The 23,328-nt window shown below is 45.3% G+C and overlaps 1 protein-coding gene across 1 annotated transcript; it reads right to left on the bottom strand.

The window, feature by feature from the left end:
* Positions 1-15,199: 15,199 nt before the first annotated feature.
* Positions 15,200-20,229, bottom strand: LOC120914569. The gene is made up of 2 exons (XM_040325247.1): positions 18,750-20,229; positions 15,200-18,244 (listed from the first exon to the last, which is right to left on the bottom strand). The coding sequence occupies exons 1-2, from the start codon at positions 20,227-20,229 to the stop codon at positions 16,122-16,124; spliced, it is 3,603 nt and encodes a 1,200-aa protein (XP_040181181.1). The 3' UTR covers positions 15,200-16,121.
* Between the last annotated feature and the right edge of the window lie 3,099 nt (positions 20,230-23,328).

Here is a 23,328-nt window from a genome sequence, read left to right as displayed (position 1 = left end):
TACACGTGACCCGGTCTCGCGATATCTGTTTGCAGCCGACCTTGTCAGCGGGAAGTAGCGCTGAATCTCCGGCTGAGACAGGGGGATCTGCTTAGGCTGTCTACCCGCTACGGACAGCTCAAGTGTCTGCGGTTCCAGGGACAACTCCTTATGCCGCTCCTCGCCAGGTAATTGAATAGCCTCCTTTTTCCTCCTCATTACCCGATCTCGTACCTTCTCCCCCGGTTCCCTCTATCCAGGAGGGTTTTGTGAGGTGTGCTATTCACTGTCCGTACCGCCGTAGCATGCAGAAAATTTTCAAATATTTTACAGGATTTCCAGGTGTTTGTGGGATAAATACTTCATCTAGACCTGGTCAGGAGTGGAGGAGCGTAGCTATAGCTGTGGAGCGTGTCTGTCTCTACTCCACCATCTTCCGGTCACACCCCCACCTTAACATGCATTTTCACATTTCACATTTTTACATTAAATTGGCCCATGCAGACAAGGGCACCAGTAGCTTAAAATACATTATTCCGTTTGTAATAAATGTACGTTTTATGAAAATGCCATACCTGTAGACCAGGGGTGCCCAACCTTTTGAAGAGTGAGGGCCACTTTAGCGATTTGGCAATCAGTCGTGAGCCACAATGAGCAGAGCGGGCAGATTGCATATACAGAGCAAACACAGACACAGCCCGCTGTACTCTGTGGGCCCTCCAGTCCTATCCACCCAGATGAAAGGGGATGGATCCCCTTATGTTTTTTTAAGCAGATCTAATTGGAGATAGGCGGGTGTAAAAGGAAACATATTTGCCTACATCTGCCACTCTATATAGGTAAATGAAGGGTCTGATTGGGTCTGCCCGAATAACAGACAGGCGGACCCGATCGGACTGACCGTGTGAAAGGGGCCTAGGGCTGCTTTCACACTGATGCACTGCGGTTTACCTGCACCTCAACTGACCTCAATAGCCACTTCTTCCTCAGGATTCCTCAGATATTTCTGGCTGCTGCTGTCCCCCAGGCAGGTATGGTTGGTGGCTGCTGCTGTCTCTAGGGCAGGTATGGCTGGTGGGGGCTGCTGGCTATCCTCCTGGACAAGTACTGCTGGTGGTGTCTGCTGGCTGGTATTGCTTAAGGGTACTGCTGGCTAGTACTGCTGAGGGTCCTGCTGGTGGGTACTGCTGTGGGTCCTGCTGGTGGGTACTGCTGGTGGGTATGCCTGGTGGCACTGCTGGTGGGTACTGCTGGCCCTGGCACTGTTGGTGTGTACTGCTAGCACTGTTGGTGGGTATTGCTGCCACTGGCACTATTGGTGTGTACTTCTGGAACTGTTGGTGGGTACTGCTGGCACTGCTGGTGGGTATCTCCGGTGGGTACTGCTGGCACTGTTGGTAGGTACTGCTGGCACTGGCACTGTTTGTGTGTACTGCTGGAACTGTTGGTGGGTACTGCTGGCACTGTTGGTGGATATCCCTGGTGGCTGCTGTCCCAGGTGCGTTCCCATTAATGAGCATCAGTGTGACAGGAGTGCTAGAACAAGCATGCAGCTGCAGTAGAGAGCAGAGCCAATGCTTTGTATATTGCTTCTATCACAGGCGGAGTACATTTGGTATTACTCTGCCTGTGACAGTAGCCAGTGCTATACAGGAAGCATTGGCTCTGCTTCCTCTAGTACCAGCTACTTTCTTCACACTGATGCTGTCAGAAACCTGAAATCTGGGCTTGCCGACTCACCATCCCAGAGCAGGAGATGACAGGCCACATAAGAGGGTGGGTGGTTGGGCACCTCTGCTGTAACCTTTTTGGTCACCCATGAAGTCTAGCTGAAATACTCTGAACATTTACATTTCTACATCCAAGCTTATTTTCAGGTTACAATCAGCCTTGCAGCAATGAGTGTGCTTACTAACTAAAAACCTGCACATGAGAAGTGTGATTTCTTTCATTACAGCAAAGATTATCTAGTCCCAGCCAATCACATGGGTGAAGAAAAAAATCAGGCCTGCTGAGCCCAGACCACCGTGGTCAACGTACGTCCCTTCATAATCTGCAGCCCTGCTCTCAGGTCTCCTCTCTCCCCCTCACCCCTTCCTCCCTGCCTTTCAGTTCTGTGCCTGTATCTCTTTCTCCGCCTTTACCCCCGCTATTATTATAAATCAAATATTCGAAATTCTCAGTGCCAGCCCCTCTATTATAGCCTGGCATTTCACACTGTACATGCCTTTTATAAAAACAAGTAAATAAAGATTTAGGGCTCTATTCAGGCCGGTTATGTGACTCTCGGCCAGTTTCCAGGGCTACTGCAGGTGTGATCTCCCCAGCTGACGTCAGAGGGAGATCTCGGCCCCTCTTGCAATATCCATGTATGGGAAATGTAAAGCGGCCGCAGGTAACGTGACCGTCCTCAAAATCACCAAAAAACTGTATTTACAAGCCTTGTTTTTTTTAAAAGACTTGAACAGTGTACTATGCCAGGCTCTAATAGAGTCTGGCATAGACTTACTTATATGGGTTCACAAACACTTTAAGTTCTATCCTCATAGACCCAAGAGCAGCCTCTCAGGCCGTGTACACACGGTCGTTCCAAACCGATAACAATGGACCGAAGTTCAGTTTCATCGGTCCAAACCGACCATGTGTATGGCCCATCGGTCTGTTGTCCTTCGGTCCAAAATTTTAAAACATGCTTTAAAATCGAACCGATGGACCGCTGACCGATCGGTCCAAACCGATGGTTAGTACAGAAAAGCATCGGTTCAAAACCCGCGCATGCTCAGAATCAAGTCGACGCATGCTTGGAAGCATTGAACTTCATTTTTTCAGCACGTCGTGTGTTTTACGTCACCGCATTCTGACCCGATCGGTTTTTGTAATGATGGTGTGTACGCACATCAGACCGTCAGGCCACTTCAGCGGTGAACCGATGGAAACGGCCCGTCGGCCAATTCTCATTGTTTGGATCGACCGTGTGTACGCGGCCTCAAAGTTAAAAACACTGTCCCAAATTCTGAATAATTCTCCAAATACATGGTGTTATTGGCGCCCTGGTAAGCACTGGAAAATTACAATAAACTTGTGTTTAATTGAACCATAACTATATATACAAATTTTACCTTGTGATGGATGTCACTGTCTGTGTTTGTCTTCTGGCTCAAGATGTATACAGAATTTAATTTAATTTTTTCCAAATCAAAATTTAATTCCTACCTATGCTAAAAGATATAATTTGAATGTATTGCTCTAACCCTTGTCATTATAACTGTCAGCATGCAGAATCTTAGTAGCTAGTACAGACACAAACATTTGATAGGTGAATAAGATGGCCAGAGTTTTTTCTTTAATTGGACAGAAACTATGGCCCAAAATGCAAGAAAAAATGTACCATTTGAAAACAAATACAAGTGCATTGCACTTCACCAGTAATCTTGGTTAAATGAGTAGGATCTAACAGATTCAATTTAATTTAATTTAGTGCTTGTCTGCACAAGTACAAATACATACATATACGCAGTCCACAAATTTCAGGCACATCTTATATTTGTCTTTAATACATTAATTGATTGCAAAGTGCATGGGTACTACAACAAATACAACTTTTTAACAGTGTTATTTCTCTATGATTTAACTTGTTGTTACCCAAATGTATCTCTTATACAGTCATGAAGATATGTGGTCTTCTCATTCATAGCCCATGTTGTCTTTGACGTTCATTGTCTGTCGTCAGTCTGTCTATATAAATGGGTTCCATACTAACCCAATGGCACATACAACATACAGCACCAGCTGCATTTTTAATTTTTATAGAAATTAAGCAAGTCCATTGACAGTTTGTTATAGTTGGTAATGTTAGCACTGAAACATAGGTGCACAAATCCTTGATTCAGATATCCATTTATAGAACTACAGACTTCCTATTGCAGTGTGTGTTAAACTAAAGAAAGGTCTTTTATCTTACATACAATTTCCCTTACTGCCATTACCTTATTTCACTTGTGTGCAGATTTGAATAACTTACCCTTTAAATATTATAAAACTGAGAAACATTAATTTAGGTCACATATTTCAAATCCTGTAAAAATATCCGAGCAGGTGTTAGTGCCAAAACATTTCAGCTTTTCCATTTTTGTTCATAGTTCATAGATTCTGTAATTCACCTTTCAAGTGCACTCCCTTGGTGCGATGATAGTTCTTTGATTTTCATCACTGCTAACAGGCATTCAAGTTTGTCCCTGTCTATGAAATTGGCAAAATTTTGCCTGTGGCATGAAAATGCAATGAAAAGAACGTACAGTACATTGATGTTTTAAAAATGAGGTAAAACATGTTTAAAATTATATGGTGACTTAGGCCTATGTTACATACAGAGTACCCACAAAAACACAGAAAAATCACATATTGACTCAAATATAAACTATGCCACTCATATGGGTTTTGTAGAGCTGGTGGATGATGATATATAACCAGCTACTATATTAAAATCTAGGGCCCTTCAGATAACAGTAATAACAGTCATGCTACTCTGGACTTTTGATATTCTAAAACAGTCAATATTAGTAGAATTTTTATGTTAAAAAAAAAAAAAAATATTAGTAGCATTCACACAAATGCCTGCAGTTTATATACCGTAATTTTACTTTAATAGCTTCCCAAATTTTATTGGTAAATAAATAAATTACAATGCTCTTGGGTTACAGGATATATGCTGCAGGGTCTGCAAATGCTACTGCTCTTGTCACACTTAATGGTAAATTTCATATTTTGTTGTAGGTCCAAATATATTTGTATTTTTTTTCCCCCAAACACTTCCTCCTATTGTAAGATCATTCACAGCTTTAATTTTTGATAAGACTCAATATACATTTGGATGAGAGAAATATTTGGTGCAGGACCTACTTTTTGTGTGTAGCTGACCATGTCAGGGGCTAGATTGGACAGAGTATTTCAAAAGGGGGTTTGTTTAGTGGTAATGGTTAATTTAAATTTAAATTACATTTGTGTTACAGATAGGGATTGAGAGCGTGGGCACATTCAGTCTTAAGGTTAAGCATAGAGCATACCCTTTAAGGGTATTCATAAATTGTTAAGTTATAGCAGACACTAATTGTAATGCTCTCAGTTTTAGAGATGTGTCCTAGGGTCAGGTTTATGTAACCCCGTTGCTATAAAAAAAAGCATTAAAACCAATGCATACCTATAAATGAAGACAGATCATACTTTGCTGCTGCTTGCACCACTGAACACTCCTTTACTGCTGATAAATTTTCACTTAAGTCCAAGGAGAAATGGACACTTTGGTGAGTGTCAATCATTCAGGTTGCCCACAGCCTGACTTCATATCTCTGATCTTGATGTCACTCTTAGTGATGAGCTTTGGGTTGGGATCAAATGCATGTCTGATCCAAATTTTACAGGTTCGGAGTTTGACAATAAGCCAAACTAAATGGGGTGTTTGGCCAAGCCGAAACACTGGCTGCAGGGAGAAGTGAAACATTTTTTAGCTGTATTACTACTACTTCTAAATGTTACAGCTTACTGCTTAGTGAGTCATACCTGCCTGGCCTATTCTGCAGTCAGCTGAAGATTCAGCTCCTATTAATTTCAGTGGGGTTTGGATTCAGCATCTAAACTTTGGTAAAATGTACACAAATGTACTTTTTTTGTGAACTGGTGCCACAAACTGAGCTGCATATTCCAGATGAGGTCTTACTAATACATTGCACAGGGGCACAATTACAGTATGTCTCTCTCAGAAGTCTATACCTCTTTTAAAACATTTTTTTTTCTAGCTTTAGAAACTGCAGATTGCCATTGCATTCTGTTATTAAAGAGGAGCTCCAGCCATATTATTAGTTATTAGATGTCAGCAGCTACAAAAACAGGAGAAATTGGATAGAAATGGTGGAGATGTAAAACAAGAGAATAGGGATGAAGGGAAAGGGATGAAGAAAAAGGAGAGGAGAAAGAGAAAATAGAAAATATATCCCATGGTGTGTTTTTTTTAGCCATATAAAGCATAATGCCCATACCAATATTAGAATATGTAACTGGATCTATTGTTAGTCATCATCATGGTATAAAAGTATAGTAGTAGTAATGGTATAGATATCATTGTTATAACCCTGTTGTAAGCTGAGGTGGAACAAGAGCACAGGCAGGGGCACATGTAATAAAGGTGAAGAAATGGGGGAGTGAGGAAAGGAGGGAAAGAATAGGAGAATGTGTAAGCAACAGTTGTTTCATTTTAAGAGGTAGTATCCAGACCGTCCTCTTTTTCGTATATATGGTCCTTTTTCTTAAATGGTGGGGGGTTCCCCCAAAATACATACCAGACCCTTATCTGAGCATGCAGACTGGCAGGTCATAAAAGGGGGGAACAAGCGAGAGCCCCTTCCTGAACCATACCAGGCCACATGCACCTTGTCCCTATGTTGATTTTGACACAGGCCCCTTTTTCCACCCTGGCCGATTATTGTGGGGGTCTGCAGGTGGGGTTTAAGCTTCCTTTAACAAGGGGTCTCCCAAATCCGACCTCCCCACGTGAATGAGTATAGGATAGATAGTACCCTATATTGTAAGGCTAGAGTTCCCCCATAATATCAATGCTTGTATAAGAGATGTATCCTTTAACCCAGAGCCTCTAGGATTAACTACATAGAAGCTAAGAACAACCTTGCCAAATATTATTATGTACTGAGCAAAGAACAATAACAAAAGATAAGGCATGCTCTGGAAACAAGGTTTAGTCGGTCACACAGAGAATAGATTGCTTTATTTTGCACATGCTGTATAAATTGTGACAAGTGTTAAAGTATAACCTAATTACTTAAATATGATTGGCTGAGACAAGGGCGTTCCTTTATTGTATGATTTGATTAGGTGCAAGTACGCACGAGAAATAAAGGCTCGTTTTTACACACCATATCTCTGTGTGGGTGTTTTGACTTGCCGATGCATCAGAGTGCTCCATACATCCAGAAGTTCTAAAAAGCCCGGGTCCAGTAGAACCACCAATCTTACATATACTCATTCACATAAAAACGGGTAGTGTAAAAAAGACAGTAGGCAGTTTTGACAAGTACTTTATTAAAAAAATAAAAAAAGTCCCCAGTGTAGATCCATCGTCAATCACGAAGATTGTTGCCACCCCCAACCCGCAAAAAAAAATGCTCCACTTCCGACTAAGGCTCCGGCTGTCTGCCAGCTTTGCCGCCTGACAGTCCTTAACTAAGGGGCGGTGCCACCCGGAGACGTTACCGGGTGACACCACCATCTTGTGGCATCACCCACTTCATGCTTAGTTACGGGAAACATTTTGATGATCCTACCTAAAGTTATTTTTGAGGTAACACATATATTATTAATACTATTATTGTTCTTCATTAGATTTAAGGCTTTTGTAAGTAAGAGGTATGTTATTATGAAATACATTATATTAATAGAAAAGTTTATAAAAAAATTGGAAGGAGATCTCAATTGTTCTGAGGCTTCACTGGTATCACATCCTCTATTGCAAGACACTGAAAAACAATCAATTCCCTACCAAAAAGAAGAACTAGGACTTTGTAGGTACCACACCAGATTTAAAGATAAAAACAATGATTTTATTATATAAAACATTACAAATTAAAGAATAATATTAAATGTCAGACCTCATGATGTTGTTTCAAAGCACAGTACTATTGCAGGTTATGCCAGTATATTGTACGATTCTTCATCTATGACATGTTTTGTAGGACAAAAGCCTGCTTCCTCAGGAAGAAATTGCATATATCTCTATGATTACAAACAAAAACAGACAGCTAAGTAACACTATCCATAAACAGTACTTAGTACATTATTTCATTACAGCATCCATATGCATGTTTTAGCTGTGGTTGATAGCATTACATATAACTTGTTCCCAGGAATAAAGGGATCACAGTTGCCATGTAGAGAAGATTGAGAGCGGGTTTAAATTGAGAGGGGGGTTAAAATCATTTTAAAATTGGTTCCAAACAGCGATGCTTGCGCTTTGCCACACGTGTGTGTGATGACGTAATCATGCAGGCTGCCGTGTGATGTAAAGTAAAAACAAGCAGCGCAATTAACGTGATAATTCAAAACTCAAATCAACTAGCATACATAATTATGACATTGTGCTATTGTTAAATTGAAATCACTTAAACAGATGGGTTGCCCCATTCGTGATACATTTCAATAAGTCCCAGTGAAAAATAAAAAAGATTGAAAAAACTGAAACTGAAAGAATCAATGTCTTATTTTCAAGAAAAGGACGCATCAGATGGTAATTTGGTGACTGGAACTATACTGCTCTCCTTCAAATAAATGGTGACATCAAACCAAAGGGAACCATAAAACAGTGAAGAGATAGAAAGGAAATCCCCCACCTTCCAAATAAACTGCCTCTTACCGAAAGGGAAGATCCCAACCAGAGATCTTCTGTTGGCGTGTGGCTTTCTACCCAGCCTAGGGGTCTATGTACAGTAGCAGGATATCCGGTATCCGATAACTCTCCCACCGCTCACAGATGATCAATAATGATTATAGCCAAGGTAAGGAAAGAAAAAAGTCTGACATAGCGTAATCCAGTAAAACCATTTAATATAAAACATATTTAAAATCAAACTTACAATAAGTGTGATGACATCATCGCACTAGCACCGCGTAATGACATCAGGATGCCGCAGCCATCTTGCTGACTATCCAAGGAATATATAGGGTAAGGTAAATAGGAAAAAAAGAGAAAAGGAAAAAAAATGGAAAAAAAGAGAAAAAAAAGGGAAGAAAAAATGAGGGATGACAGGGACAAGGAGAAAAAAATAGTAGAAAAAAAAAGATGAAGTGCTAAAAAATGTAATATGAAAATGTTGAAGGAAAAGGGGAGAGACAAATAGAAGAATAAAAAAATGCTAAAAGGTAAAAGGGAAGAAAAACTGGTATTAAGGGAACAAAAAAAAAGAAAAAAAGGTCTGCTATTTGGTGCCAACTTTAAAATTATTTAAACTCCCTCTCAATCTGGTGATTCCTGGTGCTGGATGTTGGGGGTGAGAGTGGGGTGAGAAAAAGTGAGATAGAGAGAGGGTGGGTGAGAGAGAGAGGGAGTGGGGGGGTGGTAAGAGACAGGGGTAAAGGGGGCGAGAGAGAAGGGGTGAAAGGGAGTGGTGAGAGAGAGGTTTATGAGAGAGAGAGAGGGGGTGAGAGAGCAGGTGAGTCTGTGGGGGGAATAGCATAGTACATTAAAGGGGGTAATAGCACAGTACAATACATGGATGATGCAGCTGAGTATGTTACCTGGGGGGGCAAAGCACACTACATTACATGGTGAGCACAGCACATTACTTGGTGGGCACAGCACATTACATAATAGGCACAACACATCACATTACATGGTGGGCACTGCACATTACATGGTGAATACAGTACATAATGTGCTGGGCACTGCACTGCATGGTACAGCACATTACACGGTGGGCACAGCACATGACGTGGTGGTCACTGCATGGCACAGCATGTGTCATGGTGGGCACAGCACATTATATGGTAGGTACTGCATGGCACAGCACATGACATAATGGACGCATCACATTACATTGTGGGCAGTGCATGGCACAGCAAATTACATGGTGAGAACTGCACATTACATTGTGGACACTGACAGGCAAAACACACTACACAGTGAGCACAGCACAGGACATGGTTGGCGCTGCACAACAAGGCACATTACATGGTGGGTACAGCACATGGTGAGTACAGCACATGACATGGTGGGCACTGCATGGCAGAGCACCTTACATGGTGAGCACTGCACATGACATGGTAGGCACAGCACAATCATTACACCCCAGGTTAACTATAGAAAATATGTTGTGCCTGTTCTCAAAACAATGCATAGAAAGTCCTGCTTCTTTGTTAAACATTGTGTATAATGTTTGAGATTAACAGTGTCTCATTGGGGCCTCTGTAAACTGTACCATAACATTGTCTTGCAATAGGTTTATATATTTTTGCAATTTTATTGTTAAAGTAATGCCTATTCCCTGGTTATTTCAGGCTAGTGAAGATGGCAGCTTTCTTGGCTGCAAAGGATAGGAGGGTTTAGCTCCACTTCCACAGCACAATCATGTGAAGAATGGAGCCAAGATTCAGAAAGATAGCTAGGTCATGCCCAATCCTCCAAGTAATTTGTCTACCTAGTCCACTACGTGTTGAACCCTGGCACCAAGGAAACAGAAAACCATTTGGTTGAGGTTGTATGAGAAATAAGCTATTTAGTATTTTAGGTTATAGAATTCTCTATTACCACAAACAATCTAGGCCTTCCTGTATGAACCCTTTTCACCCCTACTAGGTGGGCTGCTCTCCCAGGCCTTTTGGGGTAGCAATGAGATCTAGGGTTGCACTGGGGGTGTGGCTTGATGATGGCAGACTAGGAAGGCCTCTCTGCCCAAAACCAGGCTTTTACCAGCTTTCATTTTTTTCCCTTAGTGTTGCAGTAGAGAAGAAGAAAATGGCAAAGGTGGCCTGCACCCTCCCGAGGTCCTCCTCTGACAGGAATCAGTGCCCTATTTGACTCAAACTGCTGCTTAGTCTCAGCAGACATGGCAGCTGCCTTGAGGTCTACTTCCCAGCTTACCTCACATACTGGCAGACCAGTGTCTCGCTGAACCAGCTGCAGTTTATATATCATTTTGGGACAGGGCTTCTGCATCCTTTCAGCCACCAGCTCCCTCAGAGATCCCTGCTCAGCTGCTCCCCGAGCCCTTAGATTAACAGTAGTGATGTCGCGAACATAACATTTACTGTTCGCGAACAGCGAACGCGAACTTCCACAAATGTTCGCGAACCGGCGAACCCGGCAAACCTCATAGACTTCAATAGGCAGGCACAGGGACTCTTTCTGGCCACAATAGTGATGGAAAAGTTGATTCAAGGGGACTAACACCTGGACTGTGGCATGCTGGAGGGGGATCCATGACAAAACTCCCATGGAAAATCACGTAGTTGACGCAGAGTCTGGTTTTAATCCATAAAGGGCATAAATAACCTAACATTCCTAAATTATTTGGAATAACATGCTTTAAAACATCAGGTATGATGTTGTATCGATCAGGTAGTGTAAGGATTGCGCCCGCTTCACAGTGACAGACCAAACTCCCCGTTTAATGTACCTCAAACAACCGCAAACAGTCCATTTGCACAACCGCAAACTCCCCATTTACACAAGGTTGGATACCAAGCTAGCCATGTCCCGTTCCTTGTCCTCACTGACGTCATTGAATGTGTCTTCCTCCACCCAGCCACGTACAACACCAAGGGTCCCTGAAAGGTGACAACAAGCCCCCTGGGTTGCCTGCTGTGGTTGGTCTTCCACCTCCTCAAAGCCACCTTCCTCCTCTGACTCCTCTTCTTCAGACTCCTCTCTCTGCGTTGTCCCTTTACATTACACAGCACCCTGCACCTCTGGACCCCTTTATATTACACAGCACCCTACACCACTGGACCCCTTTATTTTACACAGCACCCTGCACCTCTGGACCCCTTTACATTACACAGCATCCTGCACCTCTGGACCCCTTTACATTACACAGCACCCTGCACCTCTGGACCCCTTTATATTACACAGCACCCTGCACTTCTGGACCCCTTTACATTACACAGCTCCCTGCACCTCTGGATCCATTTACATTACACAGCACCCTGCACCTCTGGACCCCTTTACATTACACAGCACCCTGCACCTCTGGACCCCTTTACATTACACAGATCCCTGCACCTCTGGACCCCTTTACATTACATAACCCCCTGTAACTTCTGGACACATTTACATTACACAGACCCCTTCACCTCTGGACCCCTTTACACTACACAGCACCCTGCACCACTGGGCCCCTTACATTACACAGCACCCTGCACCTCTGGACCCCTTTACATTACACAACACCCTGCACCACTGGACACCTTTATATTAAACAGCACCCTGCACCACTGGACCCCTTTATATTACACAGCACCCTGCACCACTGGACCCCTTTATATTACACAGCACCCTGCACCTCTGGACCCCTTTACATTACACAGCACCCTGCACCACTGGGTCCCTTATATTACACAGCACCCTGCACCTCTGGACCCCTTTACATTACACAGCACCCTGCACCACTGGACCCCTTTATATTACACAGCACCCTGCACCACTGGACCCCTTTATATTACACAGCATCCTGCACCACTGGACCCCTTTATATTACACAGCACCCTGCACCACTGGACCCATTTACATTACACAGATCCCTGCACCTCTGGACCTCTTTACATTACATAACCCCCTGTAACTTCTGGACACATTTACATTACACAGACCTCTGGACCCCTTTACACTACACAGCACCCTGCACCACTGGGCCCCTTACATTACACAGCACCCTGCACCTCTGGACCCCTTTACATTACACAACACCCTGCACCACTGGACCACTTTATATTACACAGCACCCTGCACCACTGGACACCTTTATATTACACAGCACCCTGCACCACTGGACCCCTTTATATTACACAGCACCCTGCACCACTGGACCCCTTTATATTACACAGCACCCTGCACCTCTGGACCCCTTTACATTACACAGCACCCTGCACCACTGGGTCCCTTATATTACACAGCACCCTGCACCTCTGGACCCCTTTACATTACCCAGCACCCTGCACCACTGGACCCCTTTATATTACACAGCACCCTGCACCACTGGACCCCTTTATATTACACAGCACCCTGCACCACTGGACCCCTTTATATTACACAGCACCCTGCACCACTGGACCCCTTTATATTACACAGCATCCTGCACCACTGGACCCCTTTACATTACACAGCACCCTGCACCACTGGACCCCTTTATATTACACAGCACCCTGCACCACTGGACCCCTTTATATTACACAACACCCTGCACCTCTGGGCCCCTTTTTATTACACAGCGCACCCTGCACCTCTGGGCCCCTTTTTATTACACAGCACCCTGCACCACTGGACCCCTTTATATTACACAGCACCATGCACCTCTGGACCACTTTACATTACACAGCACCCTGCACCTCTGGACCCCTTTACATTACACAGCACCCTGCACTTCTGGACCCATTTACATTGTCAGTATACACTGTCACCTGTCAGTATATTAGGAAGAGTGGATCTAGTCTATCTAAACTCAATACAGTGTATAAATATATATACAAAACCTGGGATGCATATATATCCTCTACACACTGTAACTCTAACTGACTAGCCTGCCTGCCTGCTCTATCTAACTCCAAAAAATTACACTCTCTCTCTGTAAACCACCACAACACACATTAGATTACAGAGGGAAAAAAAAAAGCAGACTGATGTACTAGCCCTAAAAAGGACTGTTTGGGGTGCTGTCAGGACGCTATCCTTACAGCAGAGATCAGATGAGTCTTTCAGGACTGGAGTGGACACTGAATATGTCTTGGACCCGAGCCAAATGCACGGAGTGTTTGGTATCTGCTTCCTGAGCCAAATTAGATAAGAAGCGTTTGTACAAACTAAAGTGAATAATCTACACTCAGACTTGTGTCTCAGGGTGAAGACCGTTACTTCTGCTTTTTTATTGGAAGCCGTGTCTTTTATATGGTTTACAAGTGCATTCAAAAGCACATGACCGAACACACGATCATGCTCATTAATATTCATTAATATTCAACATTCTCATTAATATGTAATATTATTCTTGTGACGTCCTGGCGTCTGGCATCTGTCTGGTTCTGTGGTTCTTAGGGACTTTCCGCTGTCCTAAAATAGTTGTTTTTTGCAGAATGAGTTCCTGTTCTGATAAACCATGTGATGCATCTCTGAAATACAACATTATATTAGCAAAGGGGTAAATTATGCATTACGATTATATGTGATTATTCCTATAGCAATCAATAACCTATTTGCATACGTTATATATATATATATATGATCATATGTGATATGAAGCATGTGCTTGTGCATTGAAATAGGCATTTCATTATCTTAGTTTGACTATTTTTATCACATCCACTACAGCACCCCCCTTGAAATGTCTATTTTAATCTATTTTAATCTGTCCCTGTTTTAATCTAAGTTTCCCCACCCCAAGGCGCGCGGAGTCTAAGGTCCAGCAGGTTTTCCCCAGAGCCTCTAGTGGTGAGGATGGCTTTCGCTGCAGCTGGACCCAGGTCGCGGCCTCAAGGCTCCTACCCTATCTGTCCCTGTCATCCTGCCTATTCATGATGTGAGACTGGGAATGTCTGTAGTGGAATGTGCGGTTCTTCGTACTCATCTTCCTCGAGCCCTATGTCTTGGTTCACGAACGTAGGGATTCCTTGTTCTACTGCTTTCTCTATACATTTCTTTAAACAAGGGAGTATGCAACAAATTATCAGAGCGAGGAGAAATAGAAAGATTAGTATGGTTATTCCTATTTGGGTTAAAATTCTCTGCCACCCGTTCATCCAACTGAAGTATTGGTCCCATGGATCTGTGATGCCTGAATTTTTCTTTAGCTCAACTGACAGATTCTTCAACTTTTTAAGGGCTACAGTGACTTGGCCATTCGGGCCGGTGTTGTCTGGAATATAGGTACAGCAAGTGGTGCTGGTCATCTTGTCTATCACAGTACAAAGCCCTCCTTTCTCTGCAAATATCATATCCAGAGCCATCCGGTTCTGGAAAGTCATTTGAGAGTCGGCCTCCAACTGTTCGGCTATTCCCTGGAATGCGTCTCTCGTGTAATTGACAAACCTTTGCTGATTGTAATATATATAATTTATCCAATCTACATTTTTGCTAACAGTTATTATGGGGATTAGGGCCTCTAAACGTGCTTTTACCTGGTCTCGGGCCTTGAATTCATCAGGGACCCCCCTCGGAACTCCAATGGCATCTAAATATACATGAGGGTCAAAACTTCCCGGAAGGGCTTCCCTTTTTGTCCTCTTACCCTGCGTGTTGTGAGTACCTTCCGTTAGGGTTAGGATGTGCAGAGGCATGATGGCCTTTACAAGGGCACATTCTCCCCTCCATTGTCCTTCCAACCTGGTCCTCACTTGCATGTCTCCACATATCCAATACACATCCCCCAAGGATTGACTTTGATTCTGTATTAAGTTGGCCGGGACATGACTGTAAGAAGCACAGTAACCTTTGGAGAAGTTACCTAGGTTTATACCCCTCCCTTCATGGTGAGCATAACAAGTGTAGTTTCCAGGGTATAAGGTGATAGCTATCTTAGGTATTGAAGCACTGGTGTCTATGGGATATTCCTTTTTCCATTTTTCACATGTTAATTGGTTGGTGGAAATGTTAGCGTAGAGGCTTAGGAAGCACTCTTCCTCTTTTTTAGGTATAACTAATGGGACTGTACCCAAATGTGGCCTAGCACTACCACAGACATAGCAGTTGGTTTTATTATGTCTGCTGGCGCTATATCTCATCCATTCTAGCCAGAGATTGATTTCTGAAAGGCCGGTCTCAACCTCCATTGTATCCTTGAAGGTAGGATCTGCTATTGCAACCATGTCCTCCAGGGTCTGTACATGGGGCTTTAAGGGGTTTGGTGGGGGCGGCAGGTTCTTGATTGGCTGCCATTCATTGTTGTTGTACATATCTTCTAGACGGAAAGACCCTCTATGACCCCAGTGACCACCTCCGAACCACCACCCCAACACATACTCTCCCTTATCGGATGGGCTCGGATTCCGTATGTTTAGGACAAGTGTCATACTGGGCCCTGGCTTGGTGAGGGTAAGACGGGTTAGCAAGGGCTCCCCCTGGCTGTCTTTACTGTCATAGGCTGGCAGAGGGTTATATCCCCAGGGTGTCCCTGTGTTCCAAGCTGCTGCTCCCCAACTGTCACAATTTTTTCCCCATGACCCTTTAGTGACACATATATATCCCTCTCCGTCACCTTTTTCATACCGTTCTGACCTGCTGTCATGCTCAGGACATGGGAGTATCTTACACGGGTGGAAGTCAAACGTGGCTATATGGGTATCAGATGAATTATACCAAAAAATGACCTTCCCATCTTTCTTAGTAATGGCTGCATGCTGTGCCCCAGTCAACCCACACAGACAAAGGATATATATGATCATGATTTATCTTTATCCGTTTCCTTGGGTATGGTGACCTTCTTGCAGTGGGAGGCGTGTATCCAGGTATTCTTCCCTGCAACTTTCACAGATGTAGCTGTTATTAGGAGGACCTGGAAGGGACCGTCATATCTTGGTTCAAGAGGGTGTTTTCGCACAAATTTCTTCACCAGAACCCAATCACCGGGGACCAGCTTGTGTGTTCCTGTATCTAACTCAGGATCTGGAATGGAAGAGAAAACCTTTGCATGGATTCGGGTTAATTCACAAGACAAAGCAGTCACATAATCAGTTAATACATCGGATTGTAACTGTAACTGTTGTGGATAATAACACCCTAATCTCGGGGCTGAACCAAACAGTATTTCATAAGGTGATAAACCATGGCTCTCTTTAGGAGTGTATCTCACACTGAACAGGGCGATGGGTAGACTGTCTGGCCAGCTCATCCCTGTCTCCTGAGACATTTTCAACATTCGGGATTTTATTGTTCCATTCAATCTTTCTACCTTCCCACTGCTCTGAGGGTGATACGGGGTGTGGAAAGCAAGTGTGACCCCTAGGGCTGTCCATATTTCTTTGGTTAACGAGGCCGTGAAAGCCGGCCCCTGATCACTCTCTATGACCTCTGGGACACCATATCTGCACACTATTTCCGTTAGAAGCTTCTTGGCTGTGGTCTTCGCTGTCATGTTGGTCACAGGGAACGCTTCGGGCCAGGAACTGAACATATCAACGATTACTAGAGCGTATTCATACCGGCCACTCTTCGGCATCTGAATATGATCAATCTGTATTCGTTGAAAGGGGTATTGAGCTTTAGCTAGATGTTTCATGGGTGTCTTTTCCGTTCTGCCTGGGTTGCACTTGGCACAAATGACGCATGACTTACAGAAGTTGTTGGTAAGTGGGGTAATTCCTGGGGCCAGGTAGTATTTATTGATCAAAGAATTCATCAAGGTCTTCGACAGGTGAGAAGCACCATGAGCCCACTGCACCACAGCTGGGAACATAGACCGTGGTAAACATGGTCTCTTATTCACTTCCATGAGTCCATCCTTCAATATGGCTCCCTTCTTCGTCCATGTTCCTTTTTCCTCTTCACTTGCTGCCTCTTGCATTTCCTTCAAGCGTGCCCAATCCACAGGAGGGTTCTGCAAGATCATGGTGGCTTGTACTGTCTCTTGTGTTGGAATGTTTTGGACGTCCACTCTGCGTACAACTTCTCGCACACCTTTCGCGGCATGTTTTGCTGCAGTGTCCGCCAAGTGATTACCTTGTGCTTCTTGAGTGTTCAGTCTGCCATGTGCCTTTACCTTGAGAACTGCCACTTGGGTAGGAAGTAGCAGAGCATCAATCAGGTCCCTGACTGCTGCGCTGTGTTTTATAGGTGTACCCACTGCTGTCAGAAAACCCCTATTCTTCCACAGGACACCATAGTCACAGGCCACTCCAAGAGCGTATCTTGAGTCCGTATAAATGTTAGCCTTCTTCCCTTCCGCCAGCTTGCATGCCATGATTAGGGCCTGAAGTTCTGCTTCTTGTGCGGACTTAGAGGGGGGCAATGCAGAGGCATGGAGGATTGTGTCTCTGGTAGTGACAGCATATCCGGTGTGGTACCTCCCTTCATGATCTGCATATCTTGATCCATCAACATAGATAGTCAGGTCAGGGTCGTCCAGAGGCACTCTGCTAACTGTTGGCAGGTGTGTAGTTTCCATCTTCATGATTTCAAGACAGTCGTGAGAGATATCGTGAGGGTCGTTTCCCCCCTCGAAAAGCGGGAGCAGAGTGGACGGGTTGAGGGTGTTACATCTGAGGAGGGATATATTGTCCGGGAGGAGCAAAGTGCATTGTAGTCTGAGATGTCTTGCTGCTGACATATGTTTTGGTTGTACTTGGTTTAGCACGGCTGATATGTCATGCGGAGCTAGAAGGATGAGGAGGTGGCCCAGCACGAGATCTGCAGTTTTGTCCAGAAGGGCTTGGGCTGCGAAAACAGCTCTGAGGCAGGAGGGTGCCCCCCTAGCTACTGGATCCAATCGACAGGAATAGTACCCGATAGGTCTTAGTCTGTTGTCACAAGATTGGGCCAGTACTCCTGTGGCGTGTCCTTCTCTCTCTGAGGCCCCATACTCACGAGCAAACATGTCTGCTGAAACTGGCCCGCAGGCCAGTTTCAGCAGACATGTTTGGTCGTGTGTGGGCGTGAGCGGGCCGAATTCCAGCAAACATTTGCCCGCCGGGCCTTTTCCCAGCAGACAAATATTCCTGGACTTGTTTTAAAACAGTCCGCTGGAATTCTGCCCGCTCGGACATGTACGGTCGTCAGTACAGACCTACCGTACATGTCCAGGCGCCCGCCGTCCCTCGCATGCGTCGAATGACTTCGACGCATGCGTGGAAGCATTTTAAAGGCGGGCCGCCCACGTCGCCGCGTCATTGTCGCGGCGACACCGCGTCATCGACGCGGCGACACCGCGGACACGCCCCGCGTATTGTTTACGCGCGGACTTCTGTACGATGGTGTGTACAACCATCGTACAGAAGCCCTCTGGCAGACATGTATGGTGGAAACGGTCCGACGGACCGCTTTCACCATACATGTTTGGTCGTGAGTACCCGGCCTGAGACAAATAGCTTGAAGCTCTTTTCATAGTCTGGTATGCCAAGGGCGGGGGCCGATGACAGGATCTGTTTCAGAATTTCAAAGTTTGTAAGGGCCTCTGGTGGCAGAGTGAAAGGATCAGTCTTTAGAGCATCATAGAGTGGTTGCATTAGCAGAGATGCTTCTGGAATCCATGAACGACAATAAGATATTAGGCCCAGAAAAGCATGGAGAGACTTGTGGCCAACTGGCACCGGAATTGCTTTGATCACAGCTATTCGTTCTTGAGTAAGATGTCTTACGCCTTGTGAGATACAATGTCCAAGGAAGACCACTGTTCGCTTGCACCACTGGATCTTCTGTTTTGATGCTTTACAGCCTTGTTCAGCCAAGTAACAAAGAAGGTCTTCAGAGTGGGTGGCAGCCTCATCTTGGGTATCTGCGCAAAGCAAGAGGTCATCCACATATTCGAGAAGCACAACGTCTGGGTGGAGTTTGATCCACGTGTCCAGAATGAATTTCATTGCCTTGGAGAATTGGGACGGGGAGTTCTGGGCACCTTGCGGCATTACAGTCCAGGTGTAGCTTTTCCTTTCGTGGATGAAACTGAATAAGAATTGACAACGCGGGTCTAGGGGGACACTGAAGTAGGCGTTCGCTAGGTCCACCACAGTAAAGTACTTGGCCGTGGGTGGTATTCCTGCCAGCAAGGTGTGTGGGTTGGGTACGATGGGTGTCTCCAGTATGGTGGCTTCATTCACTGCTCGCAGGTCCTGCACCATGCGATATTTCACAGGTTCTCCTTTTGGGGTTTTCTTCTTGACTGGGAAGAGTGGGGTGTTGCAGGGGATTGTGCAGGGTATAAGAGCCCCATTCTGGAGGAGGGCCTCTATCTGGCGAGTGATTGCTGCTGACACGGAGGGCTTGAGGGGGTATTGGGGTTTTCTGGGGAAAGGGGCACCAGGCTTCATTCTGACCATGACAGGTGGGACTTTTAGATGACCGATGTCTTCTGGGCCTGTAGACCACAGGCAGGAAGGTATTCGGGTTAAAACCTCTTCCGGAATTCCAGTCTTGTCTTCTACGTTTAGGGACAGCAAGAGCGGAATGGAGCATAATGCTGACGTGTCTTCATCAGTCAGTGGTGAGGTTACTCGGATACCACCATCAGGTTGGAAGGAGATTGAGGCCTGGAGTCTGGATAAGATGTCAGCCCCTAGTAAGTTCAAGGGACAGGTGTCGGAAACCACAAATCTTGTTAGCAGGTCAGGGATGTTGCCAACTTGTAGGGGGCGGGTTAGAGGACTTTTTCGGGGTGTTCCATCCACTCCAACGCATGTGATGTCATTGTCAGATAGGAAGGAGATATCGGGTAATTCTTTCGTTCGAATGACGGACCGGGCAGCACCTGTGTCGCAAATGAACTGAGTGGGCCGGCCCTCGATGCTGAGTGTTATCTTGGCTAGAGGTCCCCCTGAATCTTTGTGTGTTGCGATCATGGTTGGAGTGTATGACACAGGCTTGCCGAATTACTATGGATCCATATGGCCAAACAGAGGAGGAGGAGGCCAATCATTGGGTGCTGAGTTGGGATTCCCCTGGACGTTTTGTCCTTGGTGTTGAGCATCTCCTCTTCTTTGGTCCCCATGATCGGGCTGTCTTCGATCGGATCTCCACGGGCTTCGGCATTGTCTCCGAAAATGTCCGGGCTTCCCACAGTTGTAACAGCAGGCTCGCGGGTTTCGTGTTTGTGGTGGCGGGTATGGTGTGTCAGAAGTCAACATGAGAGGGACTGCCTTCCTATTACCCTGTGAGGACTCTATGCCCTTTGCTACCAGTAGTAGAGTGTCAAGAGGTAACACTCTGTACTCTGGCCGAGATAGTAGCAGGCCTTTCCGGATTGTGTCCCTGAGGCCTGTTACAAATGCAGAGGATAGCATCTGCGTATGTGCCTTGTTTTGTGTGCTGAATCCCAAATCGGTGAACACCTGTAACATCCTAGTATGGAATTTCTCAACTGATTCAGCCTTATCTTGTGTAATGTCTTGGATGTTTGTTGCTTGGTCTGCCAGGCGGTCACGTGCCCACTGTTGTAACTGCGTCACAAACTCGCATCCCGAACCATATGTATTGTCAGGGATGCCACTGTCCACCTTGAAACACCTTAGCATTACTGGCCAGTAAGCATCCCCTGCTTTGATTTCACAGAGACTTACCAGGTCCCGCCAGGCACAGGAGTATGCCTTCTGGATCTGGGCAACTCTTCTGTAAAATGGCATGGGCTGTTTTTCAGGATCTGGTAGACTGGTTACAAGGGATGATGCTTGTTGAGGGCTAAAGGTCACATACATCAGGGGTGCGCCTAGTGGTGCAGGCGGCATTTCCCCCCTTGGTATGTGAGGTTGTGACCCACTGGGTGGAAGTCTCCAGTAATTTCCCTGTTGTGGTGGTTGGAGAGGTAGTCCCCTGTTTTGTGGGGGGGGGGCATACTGTATGGTGTCATGTGAATCACCTGTGGGTCCTCCTGAGACATTCGCCGTGTCCTCAGAGAACGGTTGTGAATGAGGAGGGGAATACAATGGGAGTGAGAACCTAGCACCAACCCTGGTTGTTTGTGCTGCTCCCCACAGGCCTGCGGATGTAGGCCGTGCTGCTGTGGAAGTGGGATGGGGATGTGAGGATGTCACTCGGTCAGATTCTATACAGAATTCCTGCAGCGCCCTGTGAGGTGACTGAAGGGGGGGATGTACTGGTTCATGGCCCTGGTATGGAAGTGTAGTTGTCCTGGTGTTCACATCCGACAGGCCTCCAGACACTATAATCTGAGCTGGGCCCTGGCCTTCATGACTGGCTGAACTGGGAGTGGTACCAGTTGGAGCGACGCCCCCCTTGGTCACTGACACTTCTTGGTGCTCAGGTGAGTGGCAGTGACTATCACTGCTTTCCTCTGCCTCATCCTCATCATCTTCTAACATCATTAATGGGTTAACACCTTCCTTGTAATATGCTCCGGTCTGATCTAACACTGGGCATATAGGTATGGGTGTACCAATATGGCCGTCACAGGAAGCAGTCATAGGGAGTCTTCCTGTGTCACCAGTGTTGGGTGTTGCAAGATGGCCACTGCCCTTGGGAGGTGCCATGGGTGCTGAAGGAGGTGGTACATTGGGACGGTGTCTGGTGGGAGGATCAAGCGAGGGGGCGGTTGCTGAGGGGCAGGGTTTCCTGTCCTGTGCTCGGACGCCATTATAGGGTGGTGGCCGTCCAGACTCAAATGTACATTCTGGTTTATGATACACATATACAATATATCCATGTTGATTTGTCTCTTGCTCTGACCACCCCTCTACTTGGACAGCTTGCGATACTCTGTACCAGGCTTCAGCTGTAGCTAATAAGCCATGTTCAGACAATAGACCTTTTTTCCGTTTTAACAACACCCGCCATTCTTCTGCCTGCAACCTCCCACCCATGTGCATGTTGATGTCACATACTTTTGCAAGTTCATTTATCCTCTTAACTGCTGTTTTTCCCTCCCTCTCTAAAACCAAGCTGTAAGCTAAGCTGCCTTCCCTCGGCTTTTCTAACTTCTGTCCCATTGCTATTTAATGGAGAGATACACGTTCAATACACGTTCAGATCTTTGGATTTTGTATTACAAGGCTGTCTAGGACACAAGTTTGAAGTTTTGGCTGCGTGCTCTTTTGAGATCTTTCTGCGCTGTCACTTCCTCTTTTTAAAAGTACACTTTCTCCTTTTTTTTTTTTTTAAATCGAAAGTGTCAGCCTGCTGCAGACAGACGAGCTTAAACAATACAGCAGTTAAATACAGTGCGTTCTTTTAAATGTCATTTACGTGTCCCAGAGGCAAACCCAAACTTCTGATTCTGTCCTTTTCACCCTCCTCACACTTTTCTGGCTGTTCTGGCTGGAGTGGACACCTAATAGGTAAGTATCCCCTCTCTCTAGCTTCACCTTCTATTGCTGGTAATGATGCACCGACTACAATTCTGACTGGGTAGTGCACATTTAATCTGAACATCAACACATCTGGAAAATCTACCAACAAAGGTTTCAGGCCAAGAATTTCTTCCCTGTATCCTGGGGTTATCACTTTCACCAACCCCCAACCCTCTGAATGAATTCCTAACAGTAGCCCACAGACACATTCAGGACATGACATCCCTGGCTCATGTGATTAAAAGATGAGACCTCAGAACAACGTCACAGGATTTTCCCTGCACACCTTTGTGCACACCTGTGCAGTACCTGATACTCTGAGCTGTGCGCACCTTCTCAGGTATACCTTACAACAACCCTGAGAGAAGTTTGACCACGTTATCACAGCCAGTTATCGCATCTGTGACTCTATTCCTTTCTGCCTGTCTCATCCAAACATCAGAGGCCAGCACATATAACAAAACACCAAGATATGTGACAACCACAGTGAAATATAGGATTATTAGTCCTCACGGGATCCCCACGCAACTATGCGTTCTCCTGACGCCCCCTCCTGGTCATCCGTGCTTCACAGCACAATTATTTATTCCCCCAGGAGGAGTTTGACCACGTCAATTCTCATCCATGATTATATAATTA

This window comes from Rana temporaria, chromosome 9, assembly GCF_905171775.1.
Source record: "Rana temporaria chromosome 9, aRanTem1.1, whole genome shotgun sequence".
Lineage (NCBI taxonomy): Eukaryota > Metazoa > Chordata > Amphibia > Anura > Ranidae > Rana > Rana temporaria.
This window is presented reverse-complemented; position numbering and strand designations above follow the sequence as displayed.

What these genes read in the sequence shown, in the direction of transcription:
- LOC120914569 (XM_040325247.1), bottom strand. Translation starts at nt 20,229, where the DNA reads ATGATCGCAACACACAAAGATTCAGGGGGACCTCTAGCCAAGATAACA. An exon ending in CTTCAAGCTATTTGTCTCAG is followed by an intron (nt 18,245 to 18,749) that starts GCCGGGTACTCA and finishes ATGGGGCCTCAG; the next exon opens with AGAGAGAAGGACACGCCACA.